The sequence below is a fragment of the Tinamus guttatus genome, unplaced genomic scaffold, assembly GCF_059628265.1.
Source record: "Tinamus guttatus ecotype Peru unplaced genomic scaffold, ASM5962826v1 Tinamus_guttatus_pri_ptg000018l, whole genome shotgun sequence".
NCBI lineage: Eukaryota > Metazoa > Chordata > Aves > Tinamiformes > Tinamidae > Tinamus > Tinamus guttatus.
This window is the reverse complement of record NW_028288552.1, coordinates 879,581-902,395: the sequence shown is the minus strand read 5'-3', so window position 1 is coordinate 902,395 and position 22,815 is coordinate 879,581. Positions and strand designations below refer to the sequence as shown.

At 39.2% G+C, this 22,815-nt stretch overlaps 1 protein-coding gene across 2 annotated transcripts in view; it reads right to left on the bottom strand.

Moving 5' to 3' along the window:
• Window positions 1-22,815, bottom strand: part of ST7 (suppression of tumorigenicity 7) — a 145,379-nt gene that overhangs the window by 28,620 nt on the left and 93,944 nt on the right. For both annotated transcript variants that reach the window (XM_088523668.1, XM_088523673.1), the window contains exons 7-9: window positions 22,035-22,189; window positions 18,754-18,851; window positions 7,203-7,317 (exon numbers count right to left, since the gene is read on the bottom strand). In XM_088523668.1, coding sequence (XP_088379794.1) covers window positions 7,203-7,317; window positions 18,754-18,851; window positions 22,035-22,189 — 368 coding nt within the window. The remainder of the gene's footprint in view (window positions 1-7,202; window positions 7,318-18,753; window positions 18,852-22,034; window positions 22,190-22,815) is intronic.

Below are 22,815 nucleotides of genomic sequence, written 5' to 3'. Positions count from 1 at the left end.
TGTTCAGTAGAAGTTATATAGACCAAGCTCTGGCGGACATCCTAATCCTTGGCTAGGACTGCATAGAACAGACTAAAATATCACACAGAAGGAACTGCCCATGACACCGGGTGAAACATGCCAACAGAAAACACGTATCACAAAACAAGAACTTCTGCTAGGTAGTAAGTCCTCCTGGGGTGCCAACAACTGAAAAGAATCCAGGTGTATAGAATCATAGAAGCATAGAATCAATATGGTTGGAAAAGACCTTTAAGATCGAGTCCAACCATAAGCCCCTCAACATCATGCCTGTTAAACCATGTCCCTAAGCACCTCACCTACATGTTTCTTGAACACTGCCAGAGATGGTGACTCCACTACTTCCCTGGGCAGCCAGTTCCAATGCTTGATGACTCCTTCATAATGTCTAACCTGAACCTTCCCTGGTGCAACTTGAGGCCCTTTCCTCTTGTCCTCTCCGTAGTTATTCTGAAGAACGGAGCGACCCCCACTCCACTATAGCTTCCTTTCGGGTGGTTGTAGAAAGCGATAAGGTCTCCCCAGAGTCTCCTCTTCTCTAGACTAAATAACCCCAGCTCCCTCAGCGGCTCTTCATAATGTCTGTGCTCCAGCTCCTCCACCAGCTTCACTGCCTCCTTTGGACACATTCCAGCGCCTCCATGTCTTGTAGTGAGGGGCCCAAGACTGAACACAATATTCGAGCTGTGATCTCCCAGTGCCAAGCACAGGGGCATGATCACTTCCCTGGTCCTGCTGGCTATGCTGCTCCTGACACCAGCCAGGAGGCCATTGGCCTTCTTGGCTACCTGGGCACACTGCTGGCTCATGTTCAGCCAGCTGTTGACCAACACCCCCAGATCCTTTTCTGCCACACAGTCTCCAGTTGCTCTGCCTGTAGCGCTGCATGGGGTTGTGACCGAAGCGCAGGACCCTGCACTTGGTCTTGTGGATCCTCATACAGTTGGTCTCCATCCATCGATCCAGCCTGTTCAGATCCCTCTGCAGAGCCTTCCTAACCTCAAGCCTATCAGCTCTTCCTCCCAGCTTGCGAGGATCAACTATGATCAACTTCTGCACTTGCAGAATGATCCACTGTGAACTGCTGGCATCTATAAAGAAGGGAAATGCAGCACCGTGAGGCAAGGCTCCTTAGTCAGGCACACCACCACAGTCATTTCTGCAGAAGGAACTGGATTTTTCAAGGGAATGTTGTGTTCAAATCTGATTGATTACCCATGATCAAGAACAAAAACAAGAAGCGAGCAAAAAGACTCTGGATTCCTTTTGCAACGATCCAAGCGAAATAAGGTCTGAGAGAGGCTACAGCTCTTCCCTATGCCCTGAAACATCAGGAAAAGAGAAGAGCTGTTCACGTAAAGGACAGCATTGACAGAAGAGTAAGCAGTTCAGAATCAGCAGTTTTCTAGGAACTCAATGTTTGTGTCAGATATCCAGGTAGAATAAGGCAAACAGAAGGGATGTAGGGCAAACAGAATAGCTAATTTTAGGACAGAGCTTGCTCAGCTCATGGAAACGATAATATCATGTAGTGAATGTAACAGCAGGGAACCTGACTCACCCAGGAGGCCTCTTCCAGTACTATACTCCTAATGAGAAAGCTGCAATTATTTGAGGATAATACCTAGGGTCCCTTGGCAATGGAAGAAATGCATACAAATGCTCGTGTTTATGTTGCTGTGGAGATAGTGATCTCCCTTAGTAGGTCCATGCCTGCTTCCCCCTTGCGTTTTGTTTTTTGCTTGCCCTGAATTAGACCATAAGCATTTGGCTCATATACCCTGGTGTGACTGCTGTGAAACTTTAAAATCTTCATATAATATAGGCTTCATTTGCTAAACGGAACCCTCATGTTTTAGAGAGCAGCACAGAAGAAATATGTCTTGAATTTAGCATGGAAATCAAGTCTAAACTAGCCCTAGGAGATAACTCTTCTGTCAGGAACCAAAGTGAAGGTTTTCACAAATGAGTGTGTCCAGCTCCATGAGCCATCTGGCAAAATATCTTCCCATATACTGTTTCCCACCCTCCTGTGATTACTTTTGGAGCTCCCACAATGTGCTGAAATATGTGACTGCTATTCTGTTGTCAAAATCATCAGAACATTTTTGCCTAATAAGAGCTGACGTGTCAATCTGAGAAAGAATCTCCTCCTTCCTTGCTGCTTATATCTTTAAACGGAATACAAAATAGTCTAGACTTAATTTATGAGCATTTACTTTGGACTAGCCCCAGTCAGCTCTAGGGAGGGTTCAAAAAGTGAATTCTTAGAGGTGGCTTGCTTTGGAAAAGATTGCTTGTGATAGTCAACTAATGGAAAGATGCTGTAGATACAGACTTGCAACTATAGTATCGCTGCTTCTCTGAATTATGGGAGCATTCAGAATATGTCATATGCTGTCTGAATAGGTCATGGGATCTATTGTTCTCACAAAATAGCCACTAAAACGGGAAATGATGAATCTGGATACGAATTGGTGCAACTTCCCCTGTCCAAATCACCAGGAGTCCCTAAATGTGAAAAGATGGCATGTTGCAAATGCTGTGGTTATTAGTGATTAGTGATCACTAATCTAAAACACTAATCAAAACACTAAAACATCTAAAACATCTAAAATCTAAAACACTAATCAAAAATTATTCCCTGTTTTGTCCCCAGAGTTATTCCCAAGTCAACAGTAGACTCCTATGGATTTAACTCCAAACAAGTGAGCAGTCTTATCAACACATTAATAGGACTTAATATTTGCTAAAATGAGCTGTAGGTCTGGGGTCAGAGTTTGCACAGATGATCTTTGCAGTCAAACTACTGGTTTCTTCTCATATTGCCCTGGAAAGGGATTAGGTTTAAGTTGCTGGATTCACATATTTCTAAATACAAAACGGAAAGTACGTCAACAAACTGAAATAAATTAAGTGAATAGGTAAAAAATGATGATATACAGGACTGTGTAGTTGGGGGGTGAACTACAGCTTTGACTTCCTCTCCCTCACAGTCTCTGCACAGGCTCTGGGTCTACACTCGCCTCTGTCCAGTTCTTTGCACCTGCAGACTGGAGGTCCTGCTCTTGCAGTGGCTGGAGGAAGAACTCCATGTAGGAAAGACTGAAGGAGTCCTAGTAAAGAAACACGTGCAGCCTGGAGTGGGGGTAACAACAGGGAGATGAAGCCTTCTAAAGAGGTACAAGGTTAAGAAAGAAAATGAATTATCTTAATTACTAGGTTAAAAGCAAGGATAGTAGCATGGAATTCAATAAAGGAAAATATAAACTGACACCTTGTCAGAAAGTTCTACTATCCCATGGTATCATCTCTCATGAGAACTAGAGAATGATCATTGCTTGAGTCATTTTTGTATGAAACATAGTAGAAGACATTCTAGAGGCAGCAAACCTACAAACACAAGGATTTAACACTTCCTTTGCACTCATAGCATACAGCAGCCCTGTTTTTCTGGATTTTGGGCCCTCTTCCTCACAGGTAGGACACACCCCACTCCAACAGAAACACAGAGCCACTGCGTTTGTCAAGGCCCTGATTCTGGTTGCCTGATAATATGGGAAAATATTTCAGCACAAAGTAAGTGTGTTTTATTTTGCATGATCACAACTGGTACTCAAACTGTTCAGATATGGAAAGGTTTTGAAAGTCACTATTGGTTGTGAACATTTGTATGCAACCCTTGTTTCAGTGTCTGAGATTAACAGCAGGCAGGTGTCAAACCCCTGAATTGATTATCCTTACTGTACGTAGAAGGGAAAGAATTATTTCTCCTTACAGAATGTTAGAAAGAATAGGATCAGTTGAGATAGACAGACCTGGTGTGCACTTGTACAGGAAGAAGAAACCAATAAAACCTCAGACTCATATGGTAAAAAAGAAACCAGATAGATAGTATGAAGAGGACAAAGAAGCAATGCAAACATGTAGCTGAAGTGATAAATGATACTGATATGGAGGAAAGAAAATAGTTCTTAAAAAAAGAAGCTAAAGAAAATTCAGTGGGGAAAAAGAAGCTAATTCCCTTGATATTGCTGTTTCCCAAACTCTAAGTCTTTCTTTTACACTTTTCTGCAAGCGGGGTTAAGTGAAAGGAGAGTATGTATGAAGTGTTCCTCCTACAGACCAGAAGACTCAGTGGAAAACATTGTCATTTTAAAAGAGAGAGCAAGGAGAGATTTAGGCAGGAATCACTGCATCACTATGATCAAATAAGCAAATCCGATTTTTGATTGCCTTAAAGGTCTGAGGTTTCACACAGTGCCCATGCTACCAGCAAGTAACAACAGAAGCAATTGGCAGCACACACAAGTTAATCAATCCTTTGCTCTAAGTGTCACAAAAAGCAGACCTACTCTACTGAAGAACAATCATTTTAAAAAGCAAGGCAAGAGGAACAGAGAAGCTTTATTTACTATGAATACTAGAAGCTTATTCCATCAGGAACAGGCTCTTCAGCAGCTATAGCTATTTCTGCTGTAAGTAACATGGATATGTGTCAAATCATAGCCAAAAATCCTTTTAGAATTCAACAGTATTTAGGTCATCTGCACTCTATTGACAGGCACTGAACTCTGAAACCATAATGATGTAGCTCAGCAACAGTGCATGCCTTCCCACTAATGAGACACTTTTTCCATGAATAATGAGCATGGACATCAACTCTGTTGCCAGGTACATAATATAAACAAAATTTAACACATGGCTTTTGGTAAAGTAGTGCATCTGCTTGCAGAGGCTGAGGTTTGTATAATATGATCCAACCTTTTAGCCCAGGGTGGGGGCAAGCTACTCAAGGAAATAATTTGTTCATATGTTATCAAAATACAATAAATCAGGTTTGGTCTTAGTCAAAAAAAAAGGCAGCGAAGTGGGACCAACAGAAACTGCAGATAGGAAAGTATAAATGAGTTCATTGTTTTATATTGCAATAAATCTCACAACACATGAAGCTGATGAGTTCTAAAATGAGCTGAGACTCCCTGAGATGGGTCTTCTGAGACTCATGAAGTGTAAGGGTTATACTGGTTAAACCTGTGTTTGCTGAGTCCTTGTGCATACATATTGTACACACACACCTTTGCTTATATATGGCAAAACAGGAATTGAAACTGCATGAGTTCAAACATAGAAGAGTTTTATTTTTAAAAGGCCTTATTGGTTATATTTGCAAACTGAATTGTGACAATACCGGATGCTTTTGAGAAAACAAAACACACCTTCAAGTTTCATCAATCTCCATCACACACAGTGCCACCATGGCCTTGTTTAGAACTAGAGATCAGTCCTTTGGAAAGCAAAAATAGACCTGAAACAGGGGCTAAGTCCAGATTCAGGAGGGTTTGGTTTAATGCCCTGTTCTGCCACAGGTCACACTGCTATCTCACAAGGCCATTATGAGATAAGTACATTCAAGACAACAAAGGCCCTATGGTACCTGCGAAATAAAAGTGAACATTTCTATTCTTTTTTTCTTAATCATAGAGTCATAGAGTGCTTAAGGTTGGAAGGGACCTCTAGAGATCATCTAGTCCAACCCCTTGCTCCAAAAGGGACACCTAGAGCACGTCGGTCAGGGTCGCATCCAGGTTTGAAGATCTCCAGAGAAAGAGACTCCACAACCTCCAGCCTGTTCCATGGCTCTGTCACCCTCACAAGAAAGAAGTTCTTCCTCATATTTAACCAAACTAAGAACAACCAAGATCTCCCACAAAGGCATCACTGCTTACTGCCACTCAAAGCCTACGTAACTTTCTGATCTCTGCTTACAATGATTTGACTTCAGAAAGCATTGAAGACACTTCGGGTTGAGCTAGTACCTATTACTAATATTGACTGTAATCAGCTGCTTATTTATCTTATCTTGAACAATCTTAGCTCTGCTGTAGTATACAGAAAAGGACTGAAATTTGCCTGGTTGATTCTGTTGATATCAAGTCACTGGCTGATTGCTATCCTGACTAAAATTTGCCTCAGTTTGCTAAGTGATCATTTCAGTAGCCATTTCCATAGCACTATCTTCCCTTTTCAAAAACTTTGGAAATCAGCCTTAAAATGTCCCTGTCTGTAAAGCTTTAAGATCTAACAAGTAAGAACATTTAAAATGCCATTAAGACCAGGCTAGAAAGAGCTGAATATCAAAAATAAGGCTACTTAATCCACCTAATTCAGACTTTTAGTTCACACATATATTGTTACATGATTACTTAATATTCTTTTCATCAAATCCCTTGCCAAACTTCAGCACACAGAATAAAACTTTTCTGAGAATGAATGAGGATTGTGCAGTAACACAACAGGGAATGGGGTGGTTGTAGGGGTCCTGACTCTTTTGTTGAAGAACGTGGGACTGTGGATAGTGAGTAAACCAGGAAAAGAATGCAGGAAATGAATGGAGTATTTCTTTGCAGGAAAAGAATGAAGAGGATTATTACTGATAAGAATGCTGCTCAAGGGAACGGAATTTTATTCCCGCTTCTTCCAAAAAGCTTCTACACAATGCAAGGACAACCCATTTAACTTTAACCAAATCAGGTATGCAAGTTAGTGCTTCTTATTCTGTCCATTCTCTATTTCAGCAGACAGTCTCTGAGCTAAAATGCAAAGGCTACAACTGCCGTCAGCAGGAGCTATAATTTGAACACTGCATGAACCAACATGAAGTGAAAATAGAGTCACAGACTGGCAGCTGAAAATTAACATGGAAAGTCCACCAAAACTTTTGAGGTTTTCAACTTTTCTCGATAAAATATGAATTCTACCACTTAAAACTCTTGACTCTGCTGTGAAGATAAATAAATCAGTGTTTGTAAAACACTTGTATGCTGCAAAGTCAACATTCATAAAAACGTCCACAACGGAACTGATAATTCTTTCCACAGAGAAAGGTTTGAAAAGCATGGAATAAAATGTCTGCTGCACCTAAACAGTCATTCATTAAACAGTAACAAAAAGCAAAGAGAGAACTAAAGAGTTGCTATTAAGTGAGCTACCTGTAGGATGAATGAAGTATGAGTTGGAAGAAAATAAAGAATATGTAATCTTGGGATTGGGCTCTGTAAAGACATCTGTGAAGCTTGGGCAAATCATGTTAATGGTATTTCCTAATTTTTAAGTGTGTGATTTAAAAACATTGCTTCTATGAGTAGTATATAGATAAAACACAAACACAGTGGACTTACCGTCATACTTTGCTAAAACTGCTTGGACATCTGCATACGCTTGCAATTCCAACAGAGCTTCTAGTAGGTTTTCGTGGATGTTGAACATGCTGAGCAAAGGAAACTCCTTCATCAACTAAAATCAATAACATATGAAAGGCTAGATTATTAACAGAGGAAGTAGATTCCTGTTCAAAATGTACTGAAACAACCAACATCAAGCTAAAAATCCTGAGTGCCTCCTGTTGTTGGCTCTTTCACAGAGATCATTAATGTGTCTGAAGAATTTTAGAACTCCCAATGGCCTCTGGATCAGGCTTCTTGATAAGGAATGCTTTGCATAAAATACAATTAGCCAAATCCAAGAACTGAGCTGTCTGAATGTACATCTCTCCCCAGGCAACAGGCCTTCTTCCTCAAAGTGCAAAGTGTTATTGTACTAGAAAAGAATATTCAATAGTTGTATAGCTCTTGTGTATCACTAGTAAGCAATCCAGCTCTTTGCTAATAGTAGGAAAAAAACATAAAATCCACTGAAGAAAAATCAGAATACAATCAATGAGAAAGGTTTACAAATATGCAACTATATTTAATTAGTATGTAGAAACACTGTGTACTTAGTAAGCATATCTTTGAAGATATAGAGAAACTGATGAAAAGCGACAATATTAATCCCACAAAGAGATAACAACCATAACCCAGGACAAAAACAAACAGGAGAAGACTCACTAAGAAGTTCAGAAAACGAGAAACAGATAATGCACCAGAGCGCCCTTCTGTTAAGGAAGAGGCATTAACAGGAGAACTTAAGAGCAGATGAACAATTTCTTCCTGGCGTTAACTGTCTGGCATTAGCTACTGTAAAAACTATATTGTCCTTCAGGGCATATAAATGACATATCCATCTAAATTTGACTCTTTGGATAGCACTGACTTTCCTGCACGTTGAAGATTACTGCAGTATCCAAAATGCAAGGAGTACACCTCTGCATATATTCTTTGTATATATCCCTGATATTTGTATATCTCTGATTATACAAATTTCTGGTGAGGATCACGACTGTCCAGACAGCAACTGAAAGAGTGCACTGAATTTGTGCAATGGGAATGGCTGGTTTCAATGGCAGGAGCTCAACCTGTGATAAAGAACACCAACAAAACTCCAGTTTTTCAAAGAAAAAGGGCCCACAGACCTTGGTGAACATCTGCATAAATGGGAGATTTGACAATAATAAAAAGAAATTTAAGTCATTGCTCATCAACAGAAATGACCACAGGTGAGAATTCACATCACTGGACTCATCAGCTACGGTTCCTCCATGGAGTCTACTTCTTGATTTTGTCCTCACTCGGTAATGCGTATTTAAGAGAGGAAGCTGCTACTTGGCAGGAAAAAGCATGACAGAATCTGACCCTATGTAAATAGTGATTTAAAGTTCAGAATGAACATACTGCAAACACCCCCTCCAAAGGATTAAGAAAGATTATCCCTGTTCATTGAGAATGAATAATGGCTGGAAGAATAACATTCCCTCCAGCAGAGAAAAAAAAGGGAAGAGCTGCAGTTAGTTACAGATGTCCTGTGGCCAGTAAATATTCTTTTTGCTCTGGTTCACTTTACTTCTCCCTGACATCACTCACTGATTTTCTTTCCCCTATTTTAATTAGGCTCTGTCAGAGTGATAAACCTCACTTCAGACAGCAGCAGATTAAAGGTCACTGTCTGGACTACTGGGCCTCCAAAGTGGCAGGTGTTAACACAGGTTTCAGCTGGGAAAGGTCAGATGCTCAGAAATCCAACACACTTATAATGAACTCTGTGGATGCTGTAGCTAGGAAAATATAATCCCTCCAACCAGCCACTCACTTTACCCCAACATCGACTGCGCACAAACTGCAGTATGTCTGCCTTAAGATAAAATGAGATAAGGGGAGAGAGAGAGAGAGAGAGAGAGAGAGAGAAGAAAAAGAAAAAAAGAGGCCATGAGCTCATTTCTCTGTCATCTCAGGAGGTAGATTACATAGCTTTTACCGCAAATTATTTTCAGTCACAGTAACAATTTGGTTTTTGAGAAACTTCCCAGAAAGCAAAACTACTTAAGCGGAAGAATATTATGGCAGGTCATCTTTTAGGTTTCACGGTGAAAGCAAACACTGTGGAAGAAATAAAATGCCACAGAGGTTGCAACATGGGCCTGCTGCATGCTCAGTGCAGGCCAACCACTGCCTCATTCTGAGGAGCAAGGGAGAGCAGCCCGAGCCTCCTCTGCTCCCTCGCAGCCAGGGAGAGGTCAGCTCGTGCTCCAGGCCGAGACAGAGAATGAAGGGCAGGCATAGAGGGAGACGTATAGGGAAACGTGCAGGGAGGTTGCCCTGGGCACTGGCCTCCGAACGTACCCACAGCTCCTCAGGGCTCTGCTGCACAGACCTCTACTCTGGACTCCAGTAAAGACAGACGTACACATAGCTCTGTGCCAGAAGTTCAGATTAGCAGTTTTAACTCTCCTTCCATCTTTACCGTACCAGGAGAAATGCCTTCACTTCAGTAATAATCACCACACTTAAGAAACAGGCAAAGGCATCGTTATCATCTTTCTGCACATCTTTAGATCTCAGGAAATATGGTTCATATTTCAACACACAGTGTTCAGATTCAGCGCTCAGTATTTCCCCCTGAAGCCACTATACCTTCTTAAATGACCCTGGTCAGGATCTTGGGACTTATCTCAGCTTTCATAAAGTAGCTGTACTCCACTGAGCTGAGCCCATTTTGTTTGTAAGGGAATACCCACAGATATTAAACACATCACAGTGAATATATGTTCACAAGACTTTTAGTTTGAACTTGTACTGGTGAAAATAGTTTCTAGTGATCAAATTCAGAGCCGAGGTAGTAAGCTCATATTCTGCTCTAATTGCTTTGCATGTTTCGGAGGAAATACATAGATGTGTTTTTGTTACAAGCCTCGTTAGTTGTGCTGTAAATATACAGAAATAGTAGCTTTTGTGGGTAATTAATCCTTTAAAAAATTTTTTAAATAATAATTAGTATTTTGGGAGAAAAAGTTGGCAGAAAAAATCTGGAAATATAGTTGACATGATCAGATAACTTATCATTAGTCCTGGGAGGGTCATATTTCTAGACTCACCCCAACCCATATTGCAGGGCGTAGGTTCCATGATTTTGTGATGGATTTGCAAGAGCGATGATCACAAAAAATGCTGTATAGTTCAGGGAAATCCCCCTCTGATTTACTGGATAAGGAACAAGTTTTATCTCCCAAAGAACAGTTTAATGAAGAGGACTCCCTTCCCTGAGAACCTTTCACTCATCAGCATTTCCTCATTTAGACACAATTTTTGAAACATTTTTAAGGAATGCAGCTTTAACTGTTGCATCTGGTTTTCTCCCTACAATAACATTAACCTCATGCATCAATTAGCAATGATACATTATTCATGTAGAAAACATCTTTAAGTTACAGTTTATGCCTTCAACTAGTCCATACGACTCAAAGGAACAGAGAGGTGGATAAATGAATGATTCTGCATATGACCTGGTGCTGACACATTTATCCTCCATTTGTATTATGGCTGTATGCATGGTCATGTGTTTGGTTTTTTATTTATCAGTAGTGCATGCAACCCAGTTGTTGCTTATATAAGTATGTTCCCAACAAACAAAAAGTGTTTGAATCAGTGTGTTTAGCTGAATACACTCAGAAATATGAAAAGTCAATTCATTTTAAATGGAAAACAAACAAACAAACAACTCAGTACAAATAGCAACACGCTTCCAACCTCAACTCCTCATGGATAGGAAATAGATTTTACTATTTCTGATGCCTGCAGTGAGAACCTAAAAGATTAATCTCTAAACGACTGAGATAGATTGCCATCTTCCAAGGTCGACTTTCAACCGCTATTGAAGAATCAAGCGAAAGGGAGGATAGCACTGCTATTTCCACCAGTGCTTTCTGTAAGCTGCTTTCTGATCTGTAAGAACTGTTAAATGAACAAAACAGAGAAGGTAAAGCATTGAGTAGCTCCTGAGCAGGAAATATATAAATAAATAAATAAAATAAAGAAATCCAAATTCCCTAGAATGTTACCAGAGCTGAATTTTTTGGGTGTCTAAATTGTCAGTTATGACTGAAATTTTCCCTGGGCTTAAGGCATTCACATGTGTCTCCATGTTGACTCCCTGATGTCTAATATGCTGCACTCACACTTAATTTTTTCCCCAGTTGGAGGACAAATATGATCTATCTCCCTTTTTTTTTTTTTTTTTTTGTAAAAGCTGTAGAAATTTAGTTTATCTTTAATTTTTTAAGGAAGTCCTCTGTCAAATTTGTTTGAAATTGAATGACGGATCAAATGCTCCCCACATGCAAAGAGGCAAATGAGCAAGAGTTGATTGCATAAGCTTTATTTTCCTAGAAAAACAGGCACAGGATATCTAGTAAAGAGCATCTTAATAAGCACTATGACACAAGCTGTACTGCTAGCTGCAAAGAAGTAATCTGACCACACATAACAAAACGTATTCAGCAAGTCTCAGGGCAGGGAGATCAGTTCACCTGATAAGAAGGGAACAGAAGAAAAGTTGTTAATAGCCTAAGGTTTGTTCCCAGAGCTCCCTGCGTGCCACGCCAGGCACTAACACACTAAGACACTTAGAAACCAGGCTAACTGCTGTCCCTACCTCATTCCAGTGGGGTCACATTGTGGACTGCGTGAGTGGAATTGAGGCGATGTAAATAGACAAACTCATAACCCAACAGCTGGAAAGCAGTAAGAAGCATTCCGGACCACCCTGAACTACACTTCTGCTTAATTAGAGCACAATTAGGGTTCTGTTGTTTAATGCATTTCTCCAAGTGCTGCATTCCTTTTGGCAAATGATCACTGTTTCATCTGGAAGCGCTGGAAGCAACTCCTTCCTTACTTTATTTTTCACAGATCCGGGAGGGTAAGAGCTAATGGGGCCAAATCTAACAGATCCTGCTGGTCCGCAGCTTGCAAACAATGAGCAGGAGGATCCATGTTTTCATCTCCATATGAAATCCAAGGAATAACACATATCATATGATGGCTGAACATAACTTAAGACCGTCAGTAAAGAAACCCATAACCAGTCTATACCAACGGTGGGTTGGTATAGGTTAAAAATGGAATGTCACTTGAATTTCACGATTTGACAAATGCAACTTTAGCCCTAGCATTTCATACTTGTTTAGGATAATATGACTTCTGTTCAATATAGGATTAACAATTAATTAGAAACAGATGGTAAAATGAAAAATACCTTCCTGAACTTGAAAACATTTAAGAAGTATGGTAGTACATGCAGCCTTTATGTTCTCCATAAATTGGAGGATTAAACTCTTCAGAGTATGATAGGGGCTCTAAGGAATATAATTATGAGAATGCTGTTGGGGTTGTGAAAAAAAAAAGACGTTTCATGAATAGAGAGAGCTTTAAAAGACAGATATAACATGAAACCAGAGGAGGAGCAAAAGTTGCTCCAGATGTATTTTTACTACTAAATAATCACGTTGCGTAAAAGTCATTAATACAATAATAGAAATACCTTACAATTTTTGTTACCTCAAAGATAAGTAGTTTTATGAAGCATGAAAACAAAGTCACTACTCTTACTCCTCAAGGAAAAAAAAATGCTTTATTTGCATTATCCCTAGGCACTTCATGTAGAAAGTTTGCCATACATTTAAAGTTGGTTTTTTAACTGAAATTAAGGTGAGAAAATGATCTAGTAGCTCATAAGAGGGCTAAGAGATTTCAAAAAGGAAGAAGAGACTAATTAAAAGATACATAAAATGTGGAGAAATGCAAAAGGGCACACAAAAAGGAGTTGAAGTTCCCAGAACCTCTACAAGAGAGGGCTTTACCTTAATAGAATCACAGAGCTGAAAACCCTGGGACATACACATTATAGGTGATGAAAAAAGTAAATGCAGTTCTTGGTGCTGCACAGATTTTTATAAGACACTATATCAAACAGTGATGCTGCCTTGTAGCCTCACAACAGAAAGCAAGTATATTTGCTCTATAGGTTTTCGGTTCAGCACATGCAAATTCATTCAGCCCTTTTATTAAATCTTGGTGTATGTCACTAAGCGTACTGGACAAGTCTTTTCAGAAAGCTTCAGTCATCTACTAGAAAAAAATGCATACCTTCAACACATGCAAAGGCAGCCTCTTATTGTACTCTCCTGGCTATGATATTTTTGAGTATAATTCATATGACAAGCATTATTATTTGGCTTAGGTGGTAGTCACCATTTTTTTTTAATGATTTTGAGTAGGATCATAGCAATGATGAAAAGAGAGGGGTCTGGGTCACACATAGAAAATGGAAGGGATAAACTATATTAGGGGAATTAAAAAAAAACTCTCGATTTTGTTTAAGAGACCATTCAAATGCAGGATGTTCCAAACCCCTATTTATAGATATCTATGACAAAAAAATATTTAAATATGAAAATATACAGATGTGTTTTCACTATTAAAATCAGCATTTAGCATTTGATACTATCCAGGCATCTGTGTGTGAGAACAAGAACATACTAGAGCAACTACCCAGAGGTGGCGACTGGCAGATGACACAGATGACATGACTAGCCCTCACCTGAAACTTCCACGGTAGCCCTTGGTCTCCTTCAACTCAGAAGCAGTTTTGCTTCCAATTTTAATATATGGTACTTGTAATAAATGCTACAGCTCTTAATAAAGCTCAAATTCCACTCAGGATAAAGAAGCCTGCTGAGCTTAACCTGCATAACCCAGGCAAGCAAATCAGATTTGTTAATCCTTGCCTAAAGCACATGGTAACTGGGAGACAGGCAGTGGCTGTGGATGCAAGTAGCTGCAGAAGCTGCATTGTTAGGTTGCTAGGAATCATAACATCTTTATTAAGAATTAGGAGTCTCTTTTTCTTTTACACAGTTTGATACCACAAGGTGCAGAACCCTGGCCCTGCCAGATATTCCCCTGTTGCTTAAGGGAAGAAAAGGGAATTAGAATTCCAAGCCCAGTGAAAGAGGTTGTCAAGAAATTACTCCAGATTTGTATCATGGGCACGCCAGCAAGAATTCATTAATGCTGCTGGTGACAAAAAGGGAAAAAAAAATCAACTCATGCGCATCATTAAAACTATTACGGGATGACAGAGCCCCCCTTTGAAGCCTTCAAGTGACATGACCTTTTAAACTGCTATGTGTGTCCAGGGCACCCCACGTGTTTTTTTAAAAATAAAGACCTTATGTCCGTGATGAACACACATGTCTCTAGCCGCATCACACACTGAAAACTGATTAGTGTCTGTGGACACATATTATTAAAATATGCACTTTAGATATAGCAGGTGAGAACGCAGATGAACATGTGTACCCCCCTAACAGAAAGATGCTAAACAAGAGTAGCAGAACTAGGTCCTTTAGTGCAATCAGAAGAGTAATTTCTCAGCAGACATGACTGATTACAGAAATAAAACATACATTTCTGATCCTTAAAAGGTGTAGTTTATATTTTACTTCATTTCTCTGCCCAAACTTTACTCATTTCTAAACAAAGCTGCAAAACACGGGACACACTTTATCTCAAAAACATATACATGTAAGGAAATAAAAACTCTGAGAACAAGTTTGTTTCATTTTCTCTCTGAAGATAGAAGTGATTGATCCCTTTTATTCACTTCATTACCATGTCTTCTGCCTGCCACCCTCCTCTCAAACATAGACAACCCTTCAAAGCAAGCTTGGCCCATACTACGAATGTTCTCCAGAACAGTTACAGGAAGCTTGAATTAACTGAGCGATTCACTTCCCTATGTGATACCCTTCCACCTGGATACCCCAGTGAGCCATTCAAGGGAAATGCTTCATGAGGCTGCTCCCGAGTTCAGTGGCACAGGTAACCACTGAGCACGCCACCCTCAAACTGCAGAACAGTCTTTGCGCACCAGCTATACTTCTAGTCAAAGCAAAACATGAAATCCGACACAGCACGTGTCTAGCATCACTGTAACGGGGAGGGAATCCGCGAAAATTGGATGGAGAGCACCTGGTGTCAAATGCTCATCAGTGTGGTTCAGGCCTAGCCCCAGAGATCAAAATTATGCACGGTGAATATTCAGCCTGAATCCTTACTGAAGATGCTGAAGATCCGTTCAGGTCGCCGTGAAGGATCTTCATCTCTGTACATGCCAAATTATCCAATGCTATTCAGAACATATTAGCTTAAATCTTGCTAATTTAATCTTCTTAACAAATAATACAACCAGTCTTGTAGACTGTTTTCCTCCTTAGGGTCAGTAAAAGAAATCAATACTTGCAGAGCATGTTCTGTATAAATAGGAATAAAACTAGAATAACTCTGTTGACTAAACGGGAGATATTCCAATAACACATGAATCAAAATGAGATCACATATTAACACACTCTCTCTGTATATACGTAGTGGCAGTTGAGTTGACAGTTTCTACAGAAGAAACATAGTAAATAATTATCATCAGAAATATAAACAAAAGCAGCACCTATGCTTCAAAAGCTACAAAAGCTTCACCTTACATATTTCCATGAAAATCACAGGTTGGAAGTTCTAACTAATTCAACTCAACTAAATGAACAAAATGAAACCTGCAACAAAGACACACAACAAAGAGACACAATATTGATTTGAATCAGTCACTGAATCCACAGAAATTCCTACTTAATTTCAACAATAAAATACTAATAAACCACTGTTTTTCAATAAATCCCTTGAACAAAATATTAAGGAATGTGATTTTCCCATCAGTGGTATCTATAACTCAAAATCTTATTCAAGTCATCAAAAACTGATTTTCTTTCTATCAAAGCATATTGAACAGAATATTATTATTTTTTTCATCTTCCTAAATTTCAAGTAAGACAATGTAATACTTCAGCAATGTCCTCAGGATGGCCTCACATATGCAGAGTTAAACATTCTCAACTATTTTATTTTCTCAAAGTGGCAAAGACTCATTACATCCCAATCATATTTCCCAGATGGTGTCATGAACCTCTTAACACTTCATTTCCATCATGTTCCATGATTTGAGAAATCTGTTTTCAATCTTTCAGACACAAACAGGGCCTCCACCCTCTGTCCCCTGATGCTAGATTCAGCAGTCCCCAGCCAACATATTCTTCATATTCTTTTTAGGGTGAAGAAATTCACCTCCTCCCTCATCAATCACATAGAAACCATCAAGGAAACATTCATGTTCTTCAAACTTCTTCATAAATACATAGTTTATGTCTTCCATGAAGAATTGGTAGATTTGCATTCAACAAAAATAAATACCTAGATCCTCTGCCCCTCCAAGTCAACCTAAGAAAAAGCATCTGTGAAGGTGACTTGACCCTAGTCTTACTCTTAATGTACTGGAGTTAATACCAGTAGATACTGCTGCTTTTTTTGTTATTTTGTCTAGGGAGCTGCTAAAACTTAGCTCTGCTTGTGCCCAATGAAGTGCTCTAGAGGCATTTAAATTTAGTTTTGAAAATTTGGCTCTGTGTCTGTCTATATGTGGAAAAATACAGAATGTGATGATCTGAGTTAAAGCTCTAGAAGCTGAAATTCTGTCTTTATGCCTCCTTTGTCTTGCATCCAAACTTTTCTTTTTAGCGTGATGTTCCCACAGAGGAATGCATTTTCACTCCTTCAAGTATCTAAGAAAAGACAACTTTGGGTTTCCCTGTCATTGCTGGATTTTAAGATTCACCTTGTACTTTACTTCAACAACACACACAGCCTCCCTAGTGACAGAATAACCCATTTATTCCAAACAAAGTGTTCCAGGACTCACTTCGCCTAAGAAGCCAAGGAATAGATAGACCACCCATGCCCCTGGAATCAGTGCTCCGCAGACACAGTTAACCATACCTATAGGCCTCAGCTGCAGAAGGTTTCACAGAATGCCTGTTCTAAATAGCTCTGTCTTAAAATCACAAAACATTCATTCAGTAGCCCACAGCAAGCTCCAGAAGCTGCCATAATTATAGTGTGCCACATTTGAATGTGAAGTTCAAAACTATATGCTTTTTCATATATTAATACCAGAAGTTAAAATTCTAATGCTTGTCCCCAGGATGATTTCAGTGTTTGAGCCAGAGTGCCTGTAACAAAACCCCTAAAGAATCAGCGGAGATGGCTGCAATGAAAGCAAACCTTTTTGAAAGTAACATTCTCCCAGCTGAGAGTCTTGACCACAAGCCTGCAAAACCTGATCTTTCTTCCTGTTTCTCTTGTACATAGGAATACTATCTTGTAGATAGGAAGATCTTTCTTCCTATCCTCTTGTGTTCCTCTTGTACAATGGCTGCATTTTGATGAGATCATTTTTTACCCTTTTGTCTGGGAGCCTAGTGATTCTGGGGATTGAGTGCTGTGGGGTTGGACATTCTCAGCCTGAGACAGAGAAGAAGCTATTTCCCATTTGCCTGCTGGTAGGTTATGTAGGACAAAGACAGTCCTTGATGCAAGTGTCTAAGCTGCAGAGAAAGAGCCTTGCCTTTTTACTTGTTTTTTTTTTTTTTTTTTCCACTGAATGTAGCAGGAACTTCCCTTTTCAATGTGCAGGTTATGGATTCCATTTTGTATGCCTCAAATTTAGGTCCTTCAGCTTAACCCACCCATCTCTCTGTCTCCAATGTCTTTGCCAATGTTCACTTTTTGTGGAAGAAAAGAAAGTGTAAGAGAAGCTAGAATGGAGGAAGCTGACAAGGAGCTTCACCATCTTTTGTCCAGAGCTCTAAGATTTGAATCACCCCAGTCTTGCTCCCTCAGGCCAGGCAATCACCTATTTATAACTGTGTGCCTAGTCTGCAACCAGGGGATATCACCTAAAGAAATGCTAGCTGTTCATAACAAAGTAAAGCACTTGTACGTATGTGGAACATGCACAGTGCCACAATTGGAGAGCTGATCACCCCCCACCCACAATATCTACTGTTTGGTGTTCACAAAAGTTGCCCAAATTTGCAGCTTACCAGCTTATGACTACCTTTGGTAGCTCCCCAGTGAATAAAGCAGAGATAAAATCCCATTTCAGAGGAAAAGCCGTTCATTATAGATAGTTACTTGTTTTGACTTCTCCGTAGTGAGCCCATGAATGAATGCATAACACTGCCCTTGAGGGTGAACAGCATGAGCTGAGCAGTGCAGCCACACTGCAAGCTTTCCAAGTGGGAAGCAGAATACTTGAGTCTTGTTTAAGTCAGCGTGATCTGCTATCTGTCCCAGTGAAGGAGGCAGCCTTCAGAAAATCTGTTATGTAACTTCACGATCAAATAATTAAAGACTGCACTGTAATCCACACCTACCAGGATGAGGAATTCAGGCTGTAAGGGCAGCCATTCATTTGGCTTCATACTGTCATCTTAGCAACCTTATCTGTTAACTTAATCTTTATGCAAACTGCACATACAAAAGGATTATCAGCAGTACTGCATATAGCAAGAGTAGGCGTTACTTTGTAAGCAAATGTTTATGTTATATTGTATAGAAAGAAAAGCAAACTCACATCTCTCATCATTTTCACTGCTTCCCTGGTCCTTCCCAGCTTCCTTGCACACATTGCCAGCCTCCTCTTAATGTAAACTAACACATTGGTGTCCCTTCCTGTTTAACACAAAAAAGGAACAAAAATAAGAAACAATACAGAGATAAAAGGTCCATTTCATACTATAACACAAAAGTAAACAGAGTTTTCTTGACTTTTTTTGTTTTTCTTGATCATCAGCATTTCCGTAATTGCAATTTGTATTGTCATTGTAATTACAAATTCTAACGATTTAGATGTGGAATAACATCGCAGAAACCAGTGGAATTACTCAACATATACCCTAGTATAAAGGACCCATGGTCTGGCCTTATACCTATGAAATATAGGAAATATAGGGATCGAGTAATCAACTGGGCAAAGGGAACCCTTGCAAGGTGACACTCAAACTCTAGGTTCTCCACACAGCACTACATATCTTGCCAATTCACATACATATGCAGAAGAGACAAGTGTATCTATGACAAGGAATGTTATGATTTGCGCTAAATTTTTTGTAAGTTTAGGTGTATACACTTGTTTTAAAATGCAGCAAAACAAATCCTCAGCTTTGCTCCAAGTAACAGTCTTTTCATTTATGATCAGAAAAATAGTACTACAGTCCAAACTTCCCTTTTTCAGAGCTATTACCTGTAACACAATTAACATCTTCAAATTTCTAACACAGTTAATTATGAATGGCAAATTTCATATATGTCTCATAGAGTGGGAAGTGCTTTAACAGCAAAGAGAACAGAAACTTAAAAGCTGCAAGGTTGCAGCTGTAAGGTTGCTCCTTACTCTTTTTGTAATCCTTGATTTCTCATTCTCCCTATAATTATAATGCAAACTTTTAATATGCTTCTGGACCGACAGGACACATGCAGGCAGCTAATCATCTATAAAATTACCCTATCGAGAAAACATAGCCACCTGCTAGGAATTATCTTTGTGTAATACGCAGTCAGTAAAGACTAGTCTGTGCCCCATTTTCAGGTCTTTCATAATAAGCACAAGATGTGCACTGAAAATATTCCAAGTGCCTACAAATTGTTTTAAAGCTGTGATTGAAATTTTCAGATAGATTAAGCAGCAGGTTGAAAGGATTGCCTCTAGGAGAAAAATTAAATAACGTAGAGAAAGAATTTCTTCAGCTGTATTTTATATTATGTAATTCCTTATCTCTGTACTGAATCCTATCTCCTCAATAAATGATTTATTAGCTACATCTGTTTTCAACATCTTTATGTAGTGTAACTAAGAGGTATACATTTCAGGCCAGGCTCCTTTCCAGTTGGTTCAAAAAGAATGGTCAAATGCCTTTGCTTATTACAAAATCAAGGTAACTTTTCAGGTCAAAACTTTCTGAAGCGATTAATGATTTTATGTGGCTAACATGAGACACCCTCAAATAGAAGGCTGCTTGCACTTCATATAAACTAGCATCTTTTGAAAGTTGTTAAGTTCAGTTACTTAAAATTCATGGCCTAACATAAAATACTCTATGAAAGAGATGGAATACGTAGATAAACCAAAACATAGATCTATCTGCCATTGTTCCAGAAATAATATAGTGGTTTTCACTTGCAAAAGAAGAAATGTAACTTTACATCCCAAAGTCAAAGAGCTGGGAATGGAGCACCACCTCACTGCACAACTGCAGAGTAACTGCCACACAGGCAAGGGAACTGTGCTCTTGGCACAGACACATCTGTCTATAGTCCTTCTTCTGTAAAGAACTGAGCTCTCCATTAAAACACATACAGCCCAGCATGTAATCAAAAACTTCCTACTTGGGGACCCTATATCTAAGGCACCATCTGAGGCTGCAGCTTTTTTAACAGTTATGGGTGCACAAAGGGGGCACTGGAAGGTAGAGACAAGTGGGACAATCTAGTCCCTCTACTGTAGAACAGCCAGAGCTGATCATCACTTTTCGACCCTTTCTGCTCTGTGGCAATGCTTGTACGTGCTCCTGTTATTAAACTGCTTGCTACCTCTGCTCAAAGGACCAGGTGGTGGAATTTGACGATGGCAGTGGCAACACACTTCATTGAGCAGAGAGATTACAAAAACAGCATGTTTACATCCGTCTGCACAAACTTAACTAGGATCTCTTGGACATAGGCATCATGATTAAAGACTGTAGCCTTTAATTACTCTTTTGAATATTTTTCATATATTCATTTCATTTTCAGTGATTAGGATGGATTAAGTACAGAAATCAAGGTTTCACAGAACAACCAAAAGTTTGCTAGAGCCTGAGGAACTGCTTTAAGGACTCATCTATTCCATGTTTTCATTTTCTCCAAAAAAAAAACATATCATCATAAATGTATCATCTTAAATATTAATTTATAAACAACAAATGTTTAACATGCTAAGCAAGCTTTGTAAAGCCTCAGGTTTCCAGGTATAGACTTGCATGCACTTTTGAAGCCAGAGATAACAGACAATTTCACTATGTACAGTTTTTATCGGCAATCTTCCAATACGTGAGATAGCCAGAGGCTGTGAATTCAGATCCTGAGAAACCTGAATAAGCCCCAGAAATATGTCGGTGCTTGTGCTTATGTAATTCATTGGTATTATTTTTGCCTGAGGAAGCCATGGTAGAAATAACCTAGATCTGTTTGCTTTAATTATCTTTTTATTCACTTATTTAATCCTCATGTATTTTTGAGAGATTTAAGAAGCTTCTACTAAATTTAGTTGTCATATCAGCTAAATATACTTATTCAAAACTTAAATAAAAAAACAGAGTTTCAGCTAGAGCACTGTACTATTCCAGTTGTTCATTTTTAATGTTTCTGTGGCCCTAACTTTTCTAATACCACACTGGTGAATGGGCCCTATTACTCTTAAGCATACGACGGAATTATGCGATGTACATATTTACCTTATAGGTGATGAAAAAAAACTGGCAAAGCATCACTTCATTCTTCTTGCCATGGCTCTTTACTATCTTTTAAAAACATGTTTTCAAATCACTAGAGGCACTTCAGTGTGACTTTCTAAAGCAGAGAGAGTCCACTGTGTTCTGAATATCGCATCTCCTTTGGATCTGCTACTTTATCTTTTCTTTTAGGTAATGTTACAATTTTTTTTCTTTTTTTGCCATGACAAAGAATAGGTGCAATCTGAGCATTGCCACTACAGTGACAAAGCCATGCAAAAACACTGAAACACAACAGTTTGGCTCTAGGGACATATTCTAGTTCCTTCTCCCTTACTAAAAGCAGCTAGTCCCTCCAAAAACTTACTGTGTTGAGCTTCATACTGGGCACCATGGTGCTGCAATTGCTGGCTACGCCTGTAACAGCCCTCTCCAGCTTTCAGAGCTTGCTTGAAAAGTTTCTCTGCTTCTACAATTGTTGTTGCTTCCTCTTCAGCCAAGAGAATATAGGCAGTGGCACATCTGCAAAAGAATCAGAGGCAAAACCATAAGAACGTTAGTTCAAGCAAATATTGCTCAAAGACATGTAAACTGGCAAGAACATACAAAATACAGAGGCAATGGAGTTCTGTCCATACGGCTTTCAATTCATCTTTGTGAAGTAACTACTCTGACTAACATATTGCTTATGTAGCAACTGCATCACTTCAGAACTTGAATAAACCTATTAAAATTAGTGAATCTGCCCAGAAAGTAAACCACTATCTTACTTGTGCACGATCTTATGTTGCTAAAATTGATTTTAGATACAGAAACTAGTTTTATGCACTATTGATTTAATATCAAACATCTCCACTACTAAAATGGCATGAAAGAAAATGAGAGAAGAATAACACAATAAGCTTTGAAGAGACTACAAATGCAACAGAACAGATTTCTCCCCTTCCATCTTCTCTTTTCCCCCACTTCTTCCTCCCCGCCCAAGAAGGAGCTTTAGAAATACAAATAAATGTAAAATGCAGAGTGTGAGTCATCTCATTGAGCCTTTAGCTGTCTAATTAGACCTTTCAAGCATCTATTTATTGTGAAAACTCGTCATTCTATGTTTCTCATTGAGAAAATAAATGATGGACTCATAAGCAGCCAAA